General features: G+C 31.7%; 2 protein-coding genes across 2 annotated transcripts; one reads left to right on the top strand and one right to left on the bottom strand.

Moving 5' to 3' along the window:
* Positions 1 to 8,190: 8,190 nt before the first annotated feature.
* Positions 8,191 to 13,371, top strand: LOC106779504 (probable pectinesterase/pectinesterase inhibitor 25). The gene is made up of 3 exons (XM_014667620.2): positions 8,191 to 9,369; positions 11,981 to 12,338; positions 12,547 to 13,371. The coding sequence occupies exons 1-3, from the start codon at positions 8,524 to 8,526 to the stop codon at positions 13,233 to 13,235; spliced, it is 1,893 nt and encodes a 630-aa protein (XP_014523106.2). The 5' UTR covers positions 8,191 to 8,523; the 3' UTR covers positions 13,236 to 13,371.
* A 288-nt stretch (positions 13,372 to 13,659) lies between these two features.
* LOC106779518 (putative pectinesterase/pectinesterase inhibitor 24) lies at positions 13,660 to 17,866 on the bottom strand. Its single transcript, XM_014667635.2, has 3 exons — positions 17,222 to 17,866; positions 16,569 to 17,072; positions 13,660 to 14,550 (listed from the first exon to the last, which is right to left on the bottom strand). The coding sequence occupies exons 1-3, from the start codon at positions 17,763 to 17,765 to the stop codon at positions 13,874 to 13,876; spliced, it is 1,725 nt and encodes a 574-aa protein (XP_014523121.1). The 5' UTR covers positions 17,766 to 17,866; the 3' UTR covers positions 13,660 to 13,873.
* Between the last annotated feature and the right edge of the window lie 1,170 nt (positions 17,867 to 19,036).

Below are 19,036 nucleotides of genomic sequence, written 5' to 3'. Positions count from 1 at the left end.
TTTTCTAAATTTTTAAATCAAAGTATAAACTTTACAAACTTTCTTGAATCACAAGTAATAGAAAATTAAGTGCAGCGGAAAATCAAAGTTGACTACAAAAATTGTAAAATCGACTGAATGTAAAAGAGTAGGGATAGAGAATTTAAACGCAAGTTTTTATATTGGTTCGGCCTCAATGCCTACATTCAGTGTCCTTCTAGTAACAGGAAGCAAATGCTATAATGGTCAAGGTTTTTACAACAAGGCTTTTATAGAAGACCTCCATGTCAAAAATATAAAACACCTCTTTAACCCTTTAACCAAAATATAGGAAAACAATACAGCAAGACTTGCAGCAAGATGTCCCCTCTCCTGCAATCTGCAATCCACTTTGAACAATCCTCAAAGTGTACCAGACTCCACGAATCCAACTCCTGTAGTCACAACAGGTAACACAACAATCACCGCAGATGCCAACAAGAATCTTGATCAACCTAGAAACACCTCAATGTGCAGATAATGATCAAGCAATGTGTGCAACGCAATTCTCCTTCAGAAACTCTTCAAAGAAATATCACAACCATGTTCTTGATAAGTTCTTGGAGCTTTAATCTTCCAAAGAACAATCTGAAATAAAATATGAAATTTGTTAGATTTTCAAAAGTTCTTTGAAACAACTCATGTCTCGTCTATTTATGGATTTCTACAAATCAGACGCTCCTGTAGTCGATTATACTACTAATACAGTCGGCTGAATTAAATCAGTTATAATAGTTAAGACACGATAGTAGTATTCTAGTCAACCCAATTAATTTCTCAGTCAAAGGAGTTGAGTAACATTCATTGCTCAACTAAATTTTAAAAATATAGCCGTTACTGTTCATGAGCATAATAGAATTTCAAATCAAGCAACTGATGTAGTCGAATGCATGGCGCACATAGTTGACTCCAACATGTCAGATCATTTTGAAATTCTTTTCAACACAAAATCTTACATAGCATTGTTTCACAAAATCTGTGCATAATCACGAGCTTAATTTGACTTCCCCCATAATAAAGTTGACTTACAGCTTGCAGTTATGCCACACAATGTAAGTTCATAAAAGTGCATGTGGTTTTCTTCTTTCAAAACATGTGTAATGCAACCAAATATGATGTAACATATATAAGCTCAAAAAATGTGCATACACATATTAAGATAAACACAAAAACACGTTCAATCAGATATTAATCAATGAACAACATAACATGTAACGCATCAATAATTCATGTATTATTAAAAATGTGTTGTCATCATAAAAAACCAGAATGATATAGATATTGTGTTGTCAACTATCTCAACAAATAAGAGTATAATTAATATTAAAATTAAAAATCTTTGAAAAAGTCAAAATTAAAAAAAAAAACTAAACTTTAATTCTTACATTTTTCCTTTAATAAAAGCTCTTATTTTAGTCGTATGTGAGAGTTAAAACACATAAATATTTAGGAATATGTATGATGAAAAAAGTCTTCAATTTTTATATGTAATATATATTTTTAATTTATTAATCATAAAGAAAAAAATATAAAAATAGTACTATAATTTTTTCTATTTCATGAATGTTTTTCTAAGTGTTATAATTAAGAGATAATTCATTCATAGGTAATTATTTCTTATAAAATTATAAAATTAGCAAGTATTTTCTATAAAATTTTATGTGAAAAATGTTTTCTACAATATATTTCATAACAACATTTGCAAGTATTTTATAAAAAGACATAGAAAATTATCGATAACCTTTTGGTAAGTGAATCAAATTGTTTCAAATAGTAAGTGTAAGTTTCAAGTATCGTTCTCCAAATAGACTTGTGTTATATTTGTTTAATCAGAATTATTTTCCAAAATCAATTTAGAAATGATAACGATTGAATTCATATTGATGATAACAAGAATTTAAAGATTACGATTGAAAATTTGAGAGAAGCTTTGTTGGAATTGGGTTTCATAAATCACGTTAGAGTAAAATTTTGGACAACATATCATGCGTTCAAACATTCACATCAATGTATACTTAATTTAATTCCTTGAATCAAGTTCTGAATGTATATATTTAGTCGTTAATTCCTTAATTCATTTAACATATAATTTGCATTAAAATATATGATGTTCAATAATGACCAAAAGAATTGACACCATTTCTAATATCGTTCCTTTTGGTTGCTCTTTCTTATGTCCATATTCAAGTTTACTTTCCAATATTCATAAATATTCAAATTTCATTATATTTCCATAGAAAATATAGTAAAACCAAGAAGAGCATATGAACAACATGAATATATTACACATGAAAATTACATCACAGTGAGTTCATTTCTTCCAATTCCAACGAAACAAAAATCTAGCTATTCATAGTCATCTAAAACATACATGTTTGATCAAAATTGGTGAAAAGTGACGTCTTGATGTCCTGAATGAGCCTCCTCAGAGTTCTTGGAATTGTTTTGTATTTCCTCATACCAAAACTTCTTTGTTCTCTGTCTTTCTCGAACTAATTATTAGAAAGTGGGTTTAAGCCTAAATGAACCCTACAAAACCGACTTGTAAGGTGAGGTCTGCACCCCACTTATATATTATAAATTGGCCTTATCTTTAGTCGATGTGGGACTTCCAACACACCCCCCTCACGTTGAGGTATATACATCTGGAGCGTGAGACTAGATATTAATGGGTGGTCCGATAACGGCCCAATAGCGGGTAGAACAATATGTCCAACAAATATCGCTAGGATAGGCTCTAACCATAGCTCTGATACCATTTTAGAAGTGGGTTTTAGGCCTAACTCAACCCCACAAAATCGGCTTGTAAGGTGAGGTCTACAGCCTACTTATATATTATAAATTGGCCTTATCTCTAGTCGATGTGGGACTTCCAACACCCCCCCTCACGCCGAGGTATATACATCTCGAGCGTGAGACTAGATATTAATGGGTGGTCCGATAACGGCCCAATAGTGGGTGGAACAATCTGCCCAACAAATATCGCTAGGATAGGCTCTAACCATAGCTCTGATACCATATTAGAAAGTGGGTTTAAGCCTAACTGAACCCTACAAAACCGGCTTGTAAGGTGAGGTCTGCACCACCCCACTTATATATTATAAATTGGCCTTATCTCTAGTCGATATAGAACTTCCAACACATCCCCCTCACGCCGAGGTATATACATCTGGAGCGTGAGACTAGATATTAATGGGTGGTCCGATAACGGCCCAATAGCGGGTGGAACAATATGCCCAACAAATATCGCTAGGATAGGCTCTAACCATAGCTTTGATACCATGTTAGAAGTGGGTTTTAGGCCTAACTAAACCCCACAAAACTTGCTTGTAAGGTGAGGTTTGCACCTCACTTATATATTATAATTTGGCCTTATCTTTAGTCGATGTGGGACTTATCTCTAAAATGGTATCAGAGCCATGGTTAAAGCCTATCCTAGCGAGTTCTAAGTGGGCATTTCTCTTTCTATTCCACCCATTGTCAGGTCAATATTGGATCACCCAATTTCTACTATCACACATGAGATGTCTATACCTCAGCGTGAAGGGGGTGTGTTGGAAGTCCCACATCGACTAGAGATAAGGCCAAATTATAATATATAAGTAAGGTGCAAACCTCACCTTACAAGTCGGTTTTGTGGGGTTGAGTTAGGCCTAAAACCCACTTCTAACACTAATAACCACTTCAGAAATATATAATTTGTTCAACACACATATATGCATGTGCTGAACGAAAACTTAATTGATCATTTCTCAACTAATCTTACTCGCTGAACGAACCACTCTACATGTTGAGCGAGTGATCTACCTTTTAATTGAGCAAGTCATAGGTGGCTTAGCGAGAAACGGTTGACAAATCTTCCATGTATCAAGTTCCCTATACAATTAATATTATATATATATATATATATATATATATATATATATATATATATATATATATATATATATATTGCCTTCAAAATTTTATTCCTTTTAGCCTAGTCCTTCAAGTTTTCACAATTTGTTTCTGAAGATCAATTTCATTTTTATAAATTATTAGCAATACCTTTTTTTATAAAATTAATAAGGTTATAAATAAATATTTTTTACCCTTACACATAATATATAATGGGAACATAAAATCTAGCTGACCTTTGACCCACTATTTTGCTAAATTGTTGTGATGGAATCCAGATTAGTAAAACATAGTTTAAATCTTAGCATCTGCTTCACGTTATACACTGTTACAACTTGCGATATATAATATAACCTTGTGGTACCAAGTTTCTGAATATTAGAAAATCAACTTTCTACAATTTGTCAAATTGCTTAGCAAACTGATTATAAAAGGTAAAGTAGTGTACCAAATAACTACATGCATGTTAAAGAAATGTATAAAGATAAAGTCTCTCATGAACATAATGTTATATATGTTGCAATGTCAACTTCTTATCTTATTTTTAAATTATAAAAAGTAAAATTTAAACATTCTTTGACTTTTTCTTCTTACTTATTTTATAATTTTATCTTGTGACAGACATGTTATTAATAAACTTTAAGATTAAGTATTTCCTCATTGAATCACTTCTAAACTCTTTTTTAATCTTTTCTTTAAGAATATAATCTTTCACCTTCTAACATTCCCAGCACTATCTTTCTCCAACTCAATTTAATTATTCTAAAATGCAAAGGTAATTCTTGCTAAGTAGTTTCTTTCTGTTCACTCTATCAGATGAATCTTTGTTGGTGGTTAGTGTTATATATATATAGAAGAAGAAGCTTTAATTCCAACATTCTGGTTTTATTATGCAGACATCGTTTAACATTTTGGTTCTCACTAACTTTGGTTCGTAGGTTGTCCTTGTGTTGTACATGTAGTTTACCTATCCTGAATTTTTGTTATATATATATATATATATATATATATATATATATATATATATATATATATATATATATATATAAACTTTTACGTGCGTACCTTTTCTTTAAAAAGTTTGTTCACATATAAATGACAAAATTAAAAGGACGAGAATTAGATTATGAAAATCTTTTCTGAAATTTATTTTGTAGATTGTTGTGAAGAACAAAATCAAAGTTCTCTCATTTTATGAAGATAAAAAACAATTTAAGTTTTAAATATAAAATCATATATATATATATATAACTTTGAAACAACCACATATTTATCTTAATTCTTTTTGAAAAAATGTGTGAAAAGACTTGTTGGTTACAAAAGAAAGAAGTATTATTTTGAGAAGGAACAATATATCATACTACATTACAAGATAAAAAGGAGATATGTGAAAGAAAAAGATGATTATGATGATGAAGATCAATGTGGATAAAAAAGACAAATATAAATAAAACATATAAATGTGAATGAAAAAAACGAGTGTAGTGATATTTATATAAAGAGTGAGAGAAGAAAATTGTGATTGAAGAGATTTATCATCTTTAAATCTTATCACCCTTATCTTCTTGGATCATATATTCATAAATCTTTTCACAATTATCTTCTTTACTTACATTCAACTCCTTCATATTCACATTTATCTTTTTAATCCATTCACATCTCTTCATCCACAATTTTTTAGCTTCTCCTTCATTCACATTCTTCTTCGTATTTATACTTATCTTCCTTATCCATTTTCATCTCCTTCATCCAAAAGGTTTTCCATCGTTTTTCAATTTATATTAGTTTTATTAAACATAGAAGTGTTATAAGATAATTGTTTTTAAGTTATATTGTCATTAGTTTAGGACAAACCAATACAAATTAAATTAATATTATAAATATATTTTATCTATAATTAGTTTTATCTAACCCAATGCTAAAGTAAATAAATTTTAAATTAAAAACACATTAGAATTGATTTAACCTACACTAAACTGCTTTAGTTAAAAAATTAATTTAAAAATTAGTTATGAACACACACAATCTCACACACAAGTACAAGCACGCACATGCGCATATACACACACCCATACACACACATGCACACGCGCATACGCACACCCACACACTCACTCGTACACATACACACATGAGCACACCCACACACACACCCACACACACGCACACACACACACACACACACGCACACCCACTTGCACACATACACACACGCGCGCACACCCACCCACACAAACATGCACACACACATGCACACACACGCACACACACTCACCCACAGACACACACGCACACGAACGCACACACATGCATACACACACACAACTTGATATGTACATCTACTTAGAAAGTATGACATCATGTCGACTTCGACATGGCAACAAGAGTACCTATGATTAAATTAAGGTAATGGTTAAAACGTATTAGAATAATATTAAACAAATTGTTTAAGGTGATTAATTACTTGGATTAGGCTCATCCAGATAAAATTCTATAAATATAGAATTAATAATATATTGTATGAAATAAATTAATTACATTCAATTATTATAGTCACTAGCACAAAAATAACGTATAACGTCACACTTCAACGTCCAATCACTCCATAGCCAACGTTAAAAATGACCAGTTGCATTTTTATAAATAAATGCAATTATTAGATGTCGTTTAGAATTGTAATTCGACGTAAAAGAATATAAAACGTTGAATGTAAAACATTTAATGAATTCAATAAAAATTTTAGCAGAATATTGAAAATTCATTCACTTTATCTTAGCGCACAAGACCCTCTTATCTGCTCAAACTTTTCTCGAACGAAGTTTGACAACCATCACATGTAATCTTTCTTTCATTTGATACAAGTTCATGTTAATTAACTACTTTAGGTATGATTTTAGTTTGTTTTGACCGATTATTTTCGTGCTATTGTCCTTCATAGGCGCATTCTGCTTTCTCTCTAACTAGTGGCAACACTTTATTCCAATGAACCCACAATTTTCATTTTCGTTTTGAAGAACTTATTTGTTGAACTTGTTTGTTGTTTTTTTTTCTTGAACTTGTTTGTTGTTGTTTTTTGGTTGAACTTGTTTGTTGTTGTTTGATTGAACTTGTTTGTTGTTTGTTATTTTTGTTTCTTGTTGATACTATATTACACGTTCATAGTTCATGCTTTATAAAATACCAAAAACTAAAATTTGTTGTTTTTATGTTTTTCATGTCTCGTAAAGTTATAAAAAAGAATCACAATTAATTAAAAAATAATAATAATTAACATCGTATATTGACAAAATTCGATGTTAATTTAATGTCGAATTTTTTAAATTCAATGTTAATTTAACGTCTTCCGATATGACGTCGTTCTTGAATTCTATGTGAAAGGCTCAAAATATTCGATAATATTCGATGTTGTACGTGTTTTTGTACTAGTGAGTATTTATTACCATAGGACACATTTGCTTTATATAAAGTGTTAGCATCTTCTACATTCATATTGGTCTTGAAGAGACAGTGAATTTATGATATTTCCACTTGAGGTATATTTACCTTGTAAGAACTAATATATAAAGGATGAATTATATATGGTTTCAATTAATTAAAAAATTATTATTAATGGTGTTAGATGCTATTTAAAATTTTTATGTTTAGTAAAAATTAAATAGTTGGATTACATATAAGAATATAAGAATATAGATAACTAAAGATTTTGTTTTGAAAGTGATATTTTATATAGTCTATTTTATTAATTAACAACTGATATCTTAGTAAATATGTTTATCTTCCTAAAAAAATTCCAACATCGTGATAATCGTAGAAAAATACAAGAAGAATCCGAAGCGTTTCCCTCACAACCTTAAGAATGGTGGAAAAATTGAGCTCTCTCATGTTCTTTCCTGTTGAATACTCCCTTTTTTTCCAATTATTTGCTCCTTCTGTACTTACCAAATTCCTTTGTTATCTTTTTCTTTACAAAAACTTAGGGATCAATTAGACTCTGACCACAAGAAAATCTTGTACAATAAAATAAAAAAAATACTTAACTAAGTTAATTTGAAGAACATTATTATTATTATTATTATTATTATTATTATTATTTTATTTTTTCTGTATCTCTTTATCACATTAATTATGTATTTGTAAGAGAATTATTTTTCTACATTACACGTTGTTACTTCTTTTCTCTTTCACATCATCTCTTCTAGTTTAAAAATTATTTTACTCTGCACATGTTCTTTCTCTAAAGAATCTCAACAGGGGAAAGTTTGACCTCACTTACTAAGTATACGCAACTTTGACAATTCAAAGTCATACACTATGAATAAAAGCACTTATCATAATCTATTCAAAAACACCAATCATCACAAGCTCCTCCACTGCAATGCATATTACAATTTTATTCAAAGCCACGTTCCGACCGTCTACCATGCATTAATTTTCGCCCCTTTTGCATGCTCAAACCGACACCCCCACCCTCTCATTCTCTTCCTTAATTATTTGCTTCCTAGTAACTTCATCTGCATCACCCTATAAAAATCCTCATTGTTCCAACATCAACACACCATCCAATTACAACATCGTATCCTCAAAGAACCAAAACCTTAATCCTTCAACATGTTTTCCCCACAAATGTCGCTTCTCTTCTTCTTTTTCCTCTCCCTCTTTCTTCCATTACTCTTAGCTCAAAATCCTTCACCATCTCCAACACATGCTACTCATGCTCCTTCTCCATCACCATCTCCAACGCATGCTTCTTCTCCATCACCTTCTCCATCACCATCTCCAACTCATGCTCCTTCTCCTTCTCCTTCTCCATCATCATCAACACATGCTCCTTCTACTTCTCCTTCTCCATCACCCTCTCTAACAAGTGCTCCACCACCACCTCTTCCACCAACTTCACCCTCTTCAGCATGCAAGGCCACATTATATCCAAAACTGTGCCGTTCCCTTTTCGCATCCATTCGATCCTCACCTTCTGATCCTTACAACTTAGGAAAATTCTCCATCAAACAAAGCCTCAAGCAAGCCAAAAAACTGGCCAAAGTCTTCGCGGATTTCCTCAAAAAGCACCAATCTTCTTCTCTCAGCAGCGCAGAGATTGCAGCCCTAGAAGACTGTAGTGAGCTTAGCCAGCTGAGTGTTGGCTACCTGGAGTCAGTTTCAGAAGAGCTGAAATCTGCAGACTCCTCCAACACAGAGTTAGTTGAAAAGATCGAAACATATCTCAGTGCTGTGGCCACTAACCATTACACTTGCTATGATGGGTTGGTGGTGATCAAGAGCAACATTGTCAACACCCTTGCTGTGCCTCTCAACAATGTCACACAACTCTATAGTGTCTCTCTTGGGTTGGTCACGCAAGCTCTGAAGAAAAATCTGAAGAAGCATAAGACTCGCAAACATGGTCTTCCCACCCAGAATAACAAGGTCAGACAGCCACTGAAAAAGCTCATTAAGGTAACTATTTTCTATCTGGATCCTTAATTTCAGTTTTTTGTTGGTTTCTATGCTTCTTTCGAATTTTACGAAGGCATTTTATTTTTGCCAAACTTAATTTTTTAATGTACCATGATATTTTGACAACATTTTTTGATAACTTTTTTGACAATAAGACACGTGTCATCATTTTATTGGTTTATTTGAATTTAAGTTTAAAAAATATTTAAAATAGACCAATTATAAGCTGCCACATATGTTTTTCAAAAAATTGTTACCATATGTTTTTCAAAAAATTGTTAAAAAAATGTTGTTAAATTTTTTTGTTCCTTTTTTATTGGTGTGATTTTAAATGGAGAATCAGCCTTTCAACTTTTAAACACATGCAAATAAATATTTTTTTTTTAATTCAAAATTTAATATTTATTAACATTTTCATGGCCAAAAAAAATATTCAAAAGGACTAAAGTTGTGGTATTTTTTTTTTTTTTTTTACATTTAAAGGCGAATTTTTCAATTAAAAAATATAGACACCAAAATTTAATTTAACGAAAATAATTCATATATTAAAACCGCTTTCTTTTTCATTTTAATTTTACTCGTGGTTTAGGTTGGTTGTGCCTAAAAATTACATTTGTACGGTTTAGTTTGGGTAAATAATTTAATTCAACACTTACTTTATAAAAAGATTATGATAAGAGAATTTGTTTATAAAATTGATTGTGAAACAATTAATAGTTAAAAAAAATGCATCACAACAAATTAAAATAGAGCTCTTTCAGTCACCTGTACTTTTATAATTTTTTTATATTAACTATATAACTTTAAGGTAAACAATTTTAATATATATATATATATATATATATATATATATATATATATATATATATATATATATATATTGAAATAAATTTGAATTTGGATCATTTCCATACAGTTCTACCCTATAATTTCTTACATACATTTGCTCAAGCACATAGATTTTAATAAACTAAAACATTAAAAACAGCATTCTTTGTGGCCTCATGGCTGTGTCGAAGGCTGGTCACACAATAAAATTATAAACTTATAAGTAAGGAAGGATGACAAAACGATACATGTAATTAATTAATTAATATATTTAATTAGATAAATTAAAATAATTATTACATTTATTTATTGCATTATTTTATTATAATTAATAATTAAAACTTAATTTGTAAGTGTTAATTATTTAAATTATAATAATATCACATATTTACGTTTTTATAAAAATATAATGTAAAAAATTTAATTCTTTTTAATTATTTTTATTTTAATTTTAATTTAAAAAATAACATAAAAATGAAAAATAAAACGGATTAATAACTCATACAGATTGACTGACTCGTCTTTGATCTACCATATACATACATACATTAGGCAAACCAAACTAAGAGTGTTTCTGCATCACTACATTTTTTCTTGCACCATCACACTTTTTAAATTCTAAAACTATACCTTGCATTTTAAAATATCTTATATTTTATCTTTTCTCTTCAACAGATTTTGAAATCCCGTTAAAAAAAAAATCTTTCAATTATATATTGAAAAATTTCTTAAGTCTTTAATAAATTACAAGATTTGTCGAAGCTTTTGAAAAGTTTTTTAACAGATTTTGTTGAAAATTTTTTTCTTCAATAAATTTCAAAATTTGTTGAGAGGTTTGTTTCATTAATAGATTTTAAAATCCATTGAAGAAAATTATTTTAGAAATATAAGAGTGTAAAAAAAAAATTATGAGGTGATGTATGAAAAACACTTTCAACCTAAAATAAATTAAAAAATTAAATATTCTAATCTGACTCGTCCCATCTTAACAAATTGACCCACAAATCTCATCTCATTTTGATTTCCCTACTTATAATCCAATTCCTCTACCTATAGGATTGTTTATGCTATTTCAACATATTTTCACAATACTTTTAGAAAAAGATTAAATACAAAATAAGATGAAGCTATGATATAGAAAATATTACAAAATAATTTTTTCACAGTTCATAACAAAAATAATTAAAGTCAACCAGATCCAAGAATTGGTTAGTTGAGGTCAACTCAGGTTGGTTTTAAAGTTTAAACTATGAGTAATAACCTGATGATTTTGCCACGTGGGTTCTTTGCATGTTTTACGAATAAAAAACAAAATCATGCACGTGTAACTCTTAAACCAAACTAGCATCTTTCTCTGCACCTGCCATTTTATATGATCATCACATTTTGACAACTTTTATTAATAATTTTTTGACAATAAAACATGTTTTATTATGTTTAAAAAATATTTGAAACACAAACTACTACGTATATATTGTCATAAAGTTTTTAAATTTTTTTTTTCATTTTATATACATTTTGTAGTATGGATTATGGTATTTTAATAATTTTTTTAAAAATTTTTTGATATCAGATTGTAGTGTTAGATTGTGTAGTGTTTAAGTGTTGAAGTGTTTGATTGTTTCTTATTGGTGGAAAGTGTTTGATATAATTGTATTCTTTGTTTCTTTAGCTTTGATATTGTATGATTTTAAATCTCTCAATAAAAGAAGTCTTTCTATTGAATATACGAAAAGCTAAATTGTTAACTGAAAGGCTAAAATTGAAACATTACTTTGCCCAGCTTCTTCACACAAAGTACAGTTGCGAAGCATCATCGAATTGCAGCACTAGAAGTGAAAGGATTCTTAAAGAAAGTGAGAGCAAGGGAATTCTGCTTAAAGAGTTTGTGATTGTGAACCTTAATGGCAAAGACAACTTCACCTCCATTGGAGAGGCTATTGCTGCTGCACCAGATAACTTAAGGCCAGAAGATGGCTATTTCCTTATCTATGCAAAAGAAGGATCCTATGAGGAATATGTCATTGTTCCCTCTCAGAAGAAGAATATCTTGCTTATTGGTGATGGCATCAACAAGACTTGCATCACAGGCAACCATAGTGTTGTAGATGGTTGGACCACTTTCAATTCTTCAACCTTTGGTAAGTAAATTATAATATTTTGGAAGCTCATGGTGTTCTCTTTTAAGGGTCGTAGAGAACTCATTTTTAATGGTTAAATGATACATGATCAGTGATATTTCTAAGTCTAGATTCTCTGCGTTAAATACACTAATTTTAGTAGAGAATCCGAATTCGATATTCCTTCAATGAATCTGATGAGATTAAACTTTTTGTATGTTTAATGCAGCTGTTTCTGGAGAAAGATTCGTTGCTGTGGATGTTACATTCAGAAACACTGCTGGCCCTGAGAAGCACCAAGCAGTGGCTGTGAGGAACAATGCAGACCTCTCCACATTCTACCGTTGCAGTTTTGAAGGATATCAAGACACTCTCTATGTCCACTCTCTCAGGCAATTCTACAGGGAATGTGACATTTATGGTACTGTGGATTTCATTTTTGGAAATGCTGCTGTGGTGTTCCAGAGCTGCAACATCTATGCCAGAAAACCATTGCCAAAGCAGAAGAATGCTGTCACAGCACAAGGCAGAACTGACCCCAATCAAAACACAGGAATTTCAATCCAGAATTGCAGGATTGAGGCTGCACCTGACTTGGCTGCAGACTTTAACTCAATTCAAAATTACTTGGGCAGGCCATGGAAACTGTACTCAAGGACAGTATACATGCAGTCCTATATTGGAGAACTCATTCAATCCGTTGGATGGTTAGAATGGAATGGAACAAATGGATTAGACACCCTCTTTTATGGTGAGTTCAATAACTTTGGACCTGGTTCTGATACAAGCAAGAGGGTACAATGGAATGGTTACAATATACTGAACCCTACACAAGCTTGGAACTTTACTGTGTACAATTTTACCTTAGGAAATACATGGCTTCCAGATACTGATATACCCTACTCTGAAGGGCTTTAGATTAGGTTACTGAATTCAATTGTATGGAGTAACAATAAATTTGATTCACCATTGGTTAATTAGAATGTGATGTAACAGTATCATCATTTTTATGTCTTGAAAGAGCTTACAAAAGGAGTGAGGGTCATTTGTTGAATGTTTGGATCAAATTGAAATTTTTTTTATCTTGAGATGAAGTTACAATTGTTTATTATTCAGAGAAGTTTGAATTTTTGGTTTTTGTCATATTAGGTTAGTTAATAATGTGACATGAATACCATTAACATGGGACAGCAAAGTGATAGACCCTTTTGCTTCATTTTATTTTTTATAAACCTTCAAGTCAAAGATTTTTTGTCCAAATCAAACAAATATCATAAACTTGAATGTATGACACAGTATGGGCAAGTAGTTGCAAGCACGTTCAAGGAAAAGAGGGCTAAAACAAAAAAATAAAGAGATTGTTGTAAACATAATATCAAATGAATACTCATAAGAGGTGTAATGCCTCTAGTAGGTCCCAAGATCTTCAAAAGAAGCCTCAAATTGAGTTAATCTGTATATCGAATCAAATCAATGGTAAAAAGAAAAAAATGGGAAATTTGAAGATATTACAGACAGAATTTGCATCATATGTTGTATTATGTGTATCAAAGTGATCAGAGAGAAGATTTAAAGGTGGCACCCGAAGCTGGAATCCATTTCTCCCCTGAAATAAAAGTTTTGACAGTGAACTTGGTAGCTTGTTTAGATGTAATGGTTTTCAAACCCTTCCACTTGACCCTATTTTTAGTTGAAGCTCCAGGTCCAACGTTCTGAAATTCTGCATAAAATATTGTATCTGGTGCTGAGTTTCCTACCCATGGTAACCATCCATTTGGGTTGATGAAACTCCCCAATGAGGACTGCATAAACACTGTGGTTGAGTAGTTCTTCCAGGGTCTTCCAAGGTATGTCCGCACAGAACTTAAGTCCCCAAAGGGTGAAATGCTGCAATTTTGAATTGAAATTCCTGTGTTCATGTTGGGGTCAGTTTTGCCCTGTGCTGTTATGGTGTTCTGCTGACCCTGCATAGGCACCCTTGGAAAAATGTTGCAGTTTTGGAGGACAACCGCTGAATTACCGAAAATGAAATCAACTGTGCCATAAATGTTGCATTCCCTGTAGAATTGGCGGTTGGAATGAGCATAGAGACTGTCCTGAAATGCATCAACTTGACACCTATAGTAAACTGCTTGATCAGCAGTGTTCATCAGTGCCACTGCCTGGTGCTTCTGTGGACCAGCTGTGTTGCGAAATCCCATGTCCCTAGCAATGAAATTCTTCCCAAACACAGCTAAATTGCACCAAAGGAAAGAAATAAAGTATGTTATACCACATACAAAAAGTGTTAAAAATCAATATAGACTACAATCAGAAGGCTTATATATACCACTCTTTCCCAAAAATGTCATTTTTTTTTTGTCTATCATTAACTTTCATTCACTTTAAAACAGTGCCTTTTTAGTCTCTTCTCATAAACTAAGAGTACATGATGTATTTATAATCTTAAAAGATACAACAAAAACCTTATATTAATAGATGAGATCATTTGTCTTAACGAAGTGTACATTCAAATAATTCAACTTTATAGAACTAGCTTTTAAGATAAAGTTTTGCATTTAGTTATATATATCATTTGTGTAATTGTTAATTGATAAGTGATATCCAACAAACCTCTTATAATTAAGTATATACATTTTTACTGTGAGACAAAAGATTAATGGTATAGTCCAACAAATAAAAGAATTTAAATTTTAGATGGATTTGATACTATTTTAAAATGTGGACACTAACTTAGTGTTTGTTTTTGTGAATTTACTATATGTATGGAAGCGATGGTTAGCAAGTGCAACTTTTATTTGTTTTTATGAATTTGAGCGAATTAAAAGATAATGATTTCAGGATGGGTATTAAAATTACAATCCTCGAGTGAGGAGAAGATCTAATGAGATTTACTATAGCTTCAAAGGCAATAACATTTTTATCTTGCAATTCAAATCGTGCACAAAGCAATGCAAAGGTGGAACCAATTCCATGTTTTTCAATGGGTGGGAGAATGAATTCGAGCATGTTAAAACCAATTTCTAGTTTGAGGGAACTAATTCTCTTAGTTCATTTTGTATTTGTAACTCATTCTCCTCGTTTTTTTTTTTAGGTTCTAGGTGGTGCTTGGCTTGGAGTTCTCTTTGCGGTGGTGGAGTGACTAACATCAATGGCTGGGTAGGTGTGTTGAAATTGATTTTATATTGGGCATATAAAGTCCAAAGATTAAAAAAGGACCAAATGGAATTCTAGAAAAATTCTATCTAGTAGGATTCTAGAATGATGTATAAAAATATCTAAGAATGCTTATCTGTAAGATGTATCTAAATAAGTTTAGAATTATAGAAATATTTTAGAAAGCTCTAGAGAATGAATTAAAGCCCTTGGATGAATATTATGGTGGCAAGATCCTAACCATTGGTTAAAGAGGTGCCACTAGTATAAATAGGGGATAGTTGTATCATTTGTAATAAAATCAAAAAGATTAGAAACATTCAATACAACAAGCGTTTCCTTCTCTCGAAATCTTCTAGCATCTTCTAATCTTAAACACTTCCTTCTAGCTTTTAAAGTGTTTCTAGTATTTAGTAGTGGAGGATTGGTCATAGTGTATTTTACATCTTGTTGTTTTCGTTTAGGAGTGAAATTAAATTGTTTTATAATCTTTTGCTTTATGAAGCATCACTACCTCAATACCATGTCCCGCAATAGTCTATTGCAGATGTAGGACTATGCAAGACCTCCATTTAAACTAAATTTAGTTTTCTTTCACTTTATTTTTAATATGGGGACAAAAGAATAATTTTCTATTTAAAATTATTAATATAATTTTTTTTAACTCTCACATCCATTAAATTATTCATAAACTCTCAAATTTTTCTTCAAATCTCTTCATCTATCTCTTAAATCAGTAAATAGCTCAATCTTCTCTCCATCTCTTTAAATCACTCCACTCTATCTCACTTGAAACTAAACACACCCTAAGTTTAACCGAACCTTAAAATATCAGCTTTCAAACTAAGATTTATTTATACATTATAAATTTTTCTCATCTCTAATAAAATATAGGATCTCCAACAATATGTATACATTGAATAGCGTAATTTAACTCAATTTAAAAAAAAAAAATAATTGTGTTAGGCACTCTCCACCAAACATAAAATTTGTCAAAAATAAAAATGAATAGAATTTAATTTGATACTAGTTTAGAAAAACGTCCTTTTAGTGTCTAAAATAATGTATAAGGTACGCATAGAAAGTGTTACATACCAAATGTTGCTGATGAAAATGTTGGGGTGCCATCCACAAAGTTAAGGCTTCCAGATACAATGGTGGCGTTCATACCATCACCAATGATCATGACATTCCATTTGGTCTTCTCCACTCTCACATTTTCAGTGTAAATCCCCTTCTTCACATAGATCACAGTTCTCTTGTCACTTTTTTCAGGGACATGTTTAAGTGCAGAAGTGATTGTTTTAAAATTTCCGCTGCTATCTTTGGCTACAACAATATTAGCTTTCTTCTTCAAATCATCAGCTTCTAGCATCTTTCGATCTTTAGAATTAAGCCACTTTGGCTCTTCATCTTTGTGTGGCAAAGTACTCAACAAGCGCCTCAGTTTCACACTGCTTGCAGCCTTGTCAAGCCATGTAACGATGGCAAGACTGTTACTGGTGAACTCTGTTGAATTTTTCAGAATATTGAATACACTGCTCTTAAATGCTTCTTCTGCCTCTCCAATGCCATCAATGCAGGTTTGCTGGTAAGTACCTGTTTTAGTGAAACAGGCAAAAAGGGTTAAATAAAAAGAGTTATGACCATCGTAGAGAAATAGACAAATTTTTAGTGAGTCAAAATAGAAGTTGTAGTCATGACTCAAGATGTGATGCAAATTTAAAGAAGCATGAACGCTTATATACCTGCAGCACTCAACCAAGTTCTGAGATCCTCTAACACATCAACCAAGGAAAACTTCCCCCCAGAAGCCAGAGAGCTACTCAAATGATCAACTGCAAGACCCAGAAGATCCTTGCAGTTCTTAAAATCTTCCATGATCCTGTCATCAACATTCAAGCCACTGAACCCTCCCTTCTCAGAGAAATACTCAGCAGCCTTAGAAGCCTCAGCTAAGGCCACCTTAATAGACAACAAGAACAACTCCTCAGGTGAAACCTGACCAGAGTGTGCAAGAGAACCAAGACTGCTGTAGCAGGCGTCCTTGTAGAGTGTAACATCACAAACAGCCTTCACTGAGTTCGAAACAGAAGCAGCATTGTTATCAGCATCATTTGAGTTGTTGTTGTTGTTATGAGCAACTGTTCCAAACACTGCAGCACACAAAACTCCAATGAGGACTATTGTGGACAAGGCTATGATCGTCATTCTCTTTCGGGTTTTGCGCCGAACTTCGAGCATGGCTTGCTCTGATTCATCAACTTTGCCATAAGATTTGAAGGAAGACATTGTTATTGCTATAGCTAGTTTATGCTGATTTGAGTTATGATGATAATAATAACAGGTTTGTGAAAGTGTATGTATATATATACATATGCATGAGTTGAAGTTTGCTGTAAATTGTAATATATATGTATTTTATTGGAACAGTATATGACTTGCGTAATATATAAATATAACGTGTAGCTTATATACATATACATAATACGAGTTGAAGTTGGGTTGAGCAAAACGCGGTTTACGTGCAAGGCACTATCCTTTTAGTTGCATATCGATGTTGAATGGAGTGGCTGGCATGTTACACAAATATACGTTAATTTTATAATAGAAAAAAATTATATTTTTCATCTTTATATTTTTAATGGTTGACTTTAATTCTCTAATTTTTAAAGGTAAACGGATTTAGCTTCTTATATATTATTTTGTTATGGTTAAATTCGGCATCTAAGGGGGGCGGGGGATTGCGCATTTTATTTTTCAGGCTAAGCTTATTTTCGATAGGTTTCGAATATATATATATATATATATATATATATTAGAGTAGTCAAAATAGGTCACAATTCGCGAGGCAATCCGACTCATCAGGGTTCGGGCTAGGTTGGGTTTGAAAAAATTGAATTTTTTTTATACGGGTCAAATTTCAACCCGGCTTATTTAAACTCGGCTTATGCGGGTTGAACCCGTGGTGGACCGGGTTGGCCCGCCAACCTAGCTACCTAATTTTATTTTTTAATTTATTATTTTATTTATGATACCCTAAAAAATAAAATACTTTCTCCACTCACTGTGTATACAAAAAAAGTAACTTGTGCTCTCACAAATCACTCTCACGGAACTTGCTCTCATTTACGGTGGTGTCACTCTCACTTCTTCACTAAAATTCTTCAAGGAGCAGGTTTTTTTGTATGTTTTTTGTGTTTGTTGTTCGATGACATTTGAATTATATTGTACTTTTTATTATTATTTTGAATTGTCTTCAGTTTAACATCATTTTTTGGGAGCGAAATTTGTTTAAATTTGAATATAGAAAGTTTGTAATTTTTTTTATTTACAAAAACTCTAATTAAATGGGCTAGTAAGTCAACCTGTTTACCCACCAACTCGTGGTGGGTCGAGCCGGATTCAGATTTTTCTGGCTCGCTAATAAATGAGTCGGGTTGGGTTGACTCACTAAGTGACCAACCCGTGGTGGACCGGGCAGGATCGAACCGGGTTACCCGTTTAATATATATATACACACACACACACATATATATATATATATATGTATGTATGTATAT

The sequence above is a fragment of the Vigna radiata genome, unplaced genomic scaffold (assembly GCF_000741045.1).
Source record: "Vigna radiata var. radiata cultivar VC1973A unplaced genomic scaffold, Vradiata_ver6 scaffold_289, whole genome shotgun sequence".
Lineage (NCBI taxonomy): Eukaryota > Viridiplantae > Streptophyta > Magnoliopsida > Fabales > Fabaceae > Vigna > Vigna radiata.
Note: the sequence above shows the minus strand (reverse complement) of the source record. Positions and strands in the feature narration are given on the sequence as shown.

Excerpts from the sequence above, each read along its gene's own strand:
- LOC106779504 (XM_014667620.2), top strand. The coding sequence starts at position 8,524 with ATGTTTTCCCCACAAATGTCGCTTCTCTTCTTCTTTTTCCTCTCCCTC. Across the intron at positions 9,370-11,980 it reads CACTGAAAAAGCTCATTAAG|CTTCTTCACACAAAGTACAG; the intron begins GTAACTATTTTC and ends TACTTTGCCCAG. Across the intron at positions 12,339-12,546 it reads TTTCAATTCTTCAACCTTTG|CTGTTTCTGGAGAAAGATTC; the intron begins GTAAGTAAATTA and ends TGTTTAATGCAG.
- LOC106779518 (XM_014667635.2), bottom strand. The coding sequence starts at position 17,765 with ATGTCTTCCTTCAAATCTTATGGCAAAGTTGATGAATCAGAGCAAGCC. Across the intron at positions 17,073-17,221 it reads AACTTGGTTGAGTGCTGCAG|GTACTTACCAGCAAACCTGC; the intron begins GTATATAAGCGT and ends TCACTAAAACAG. Across the intron at positions 14,551-16,568 it reads ATTTTCATCAGCAACATTTG|CTGTGTTTGGGAAGAATTTC; the intron begins GTATGTAACACT and ends GGTGCAATTTAG.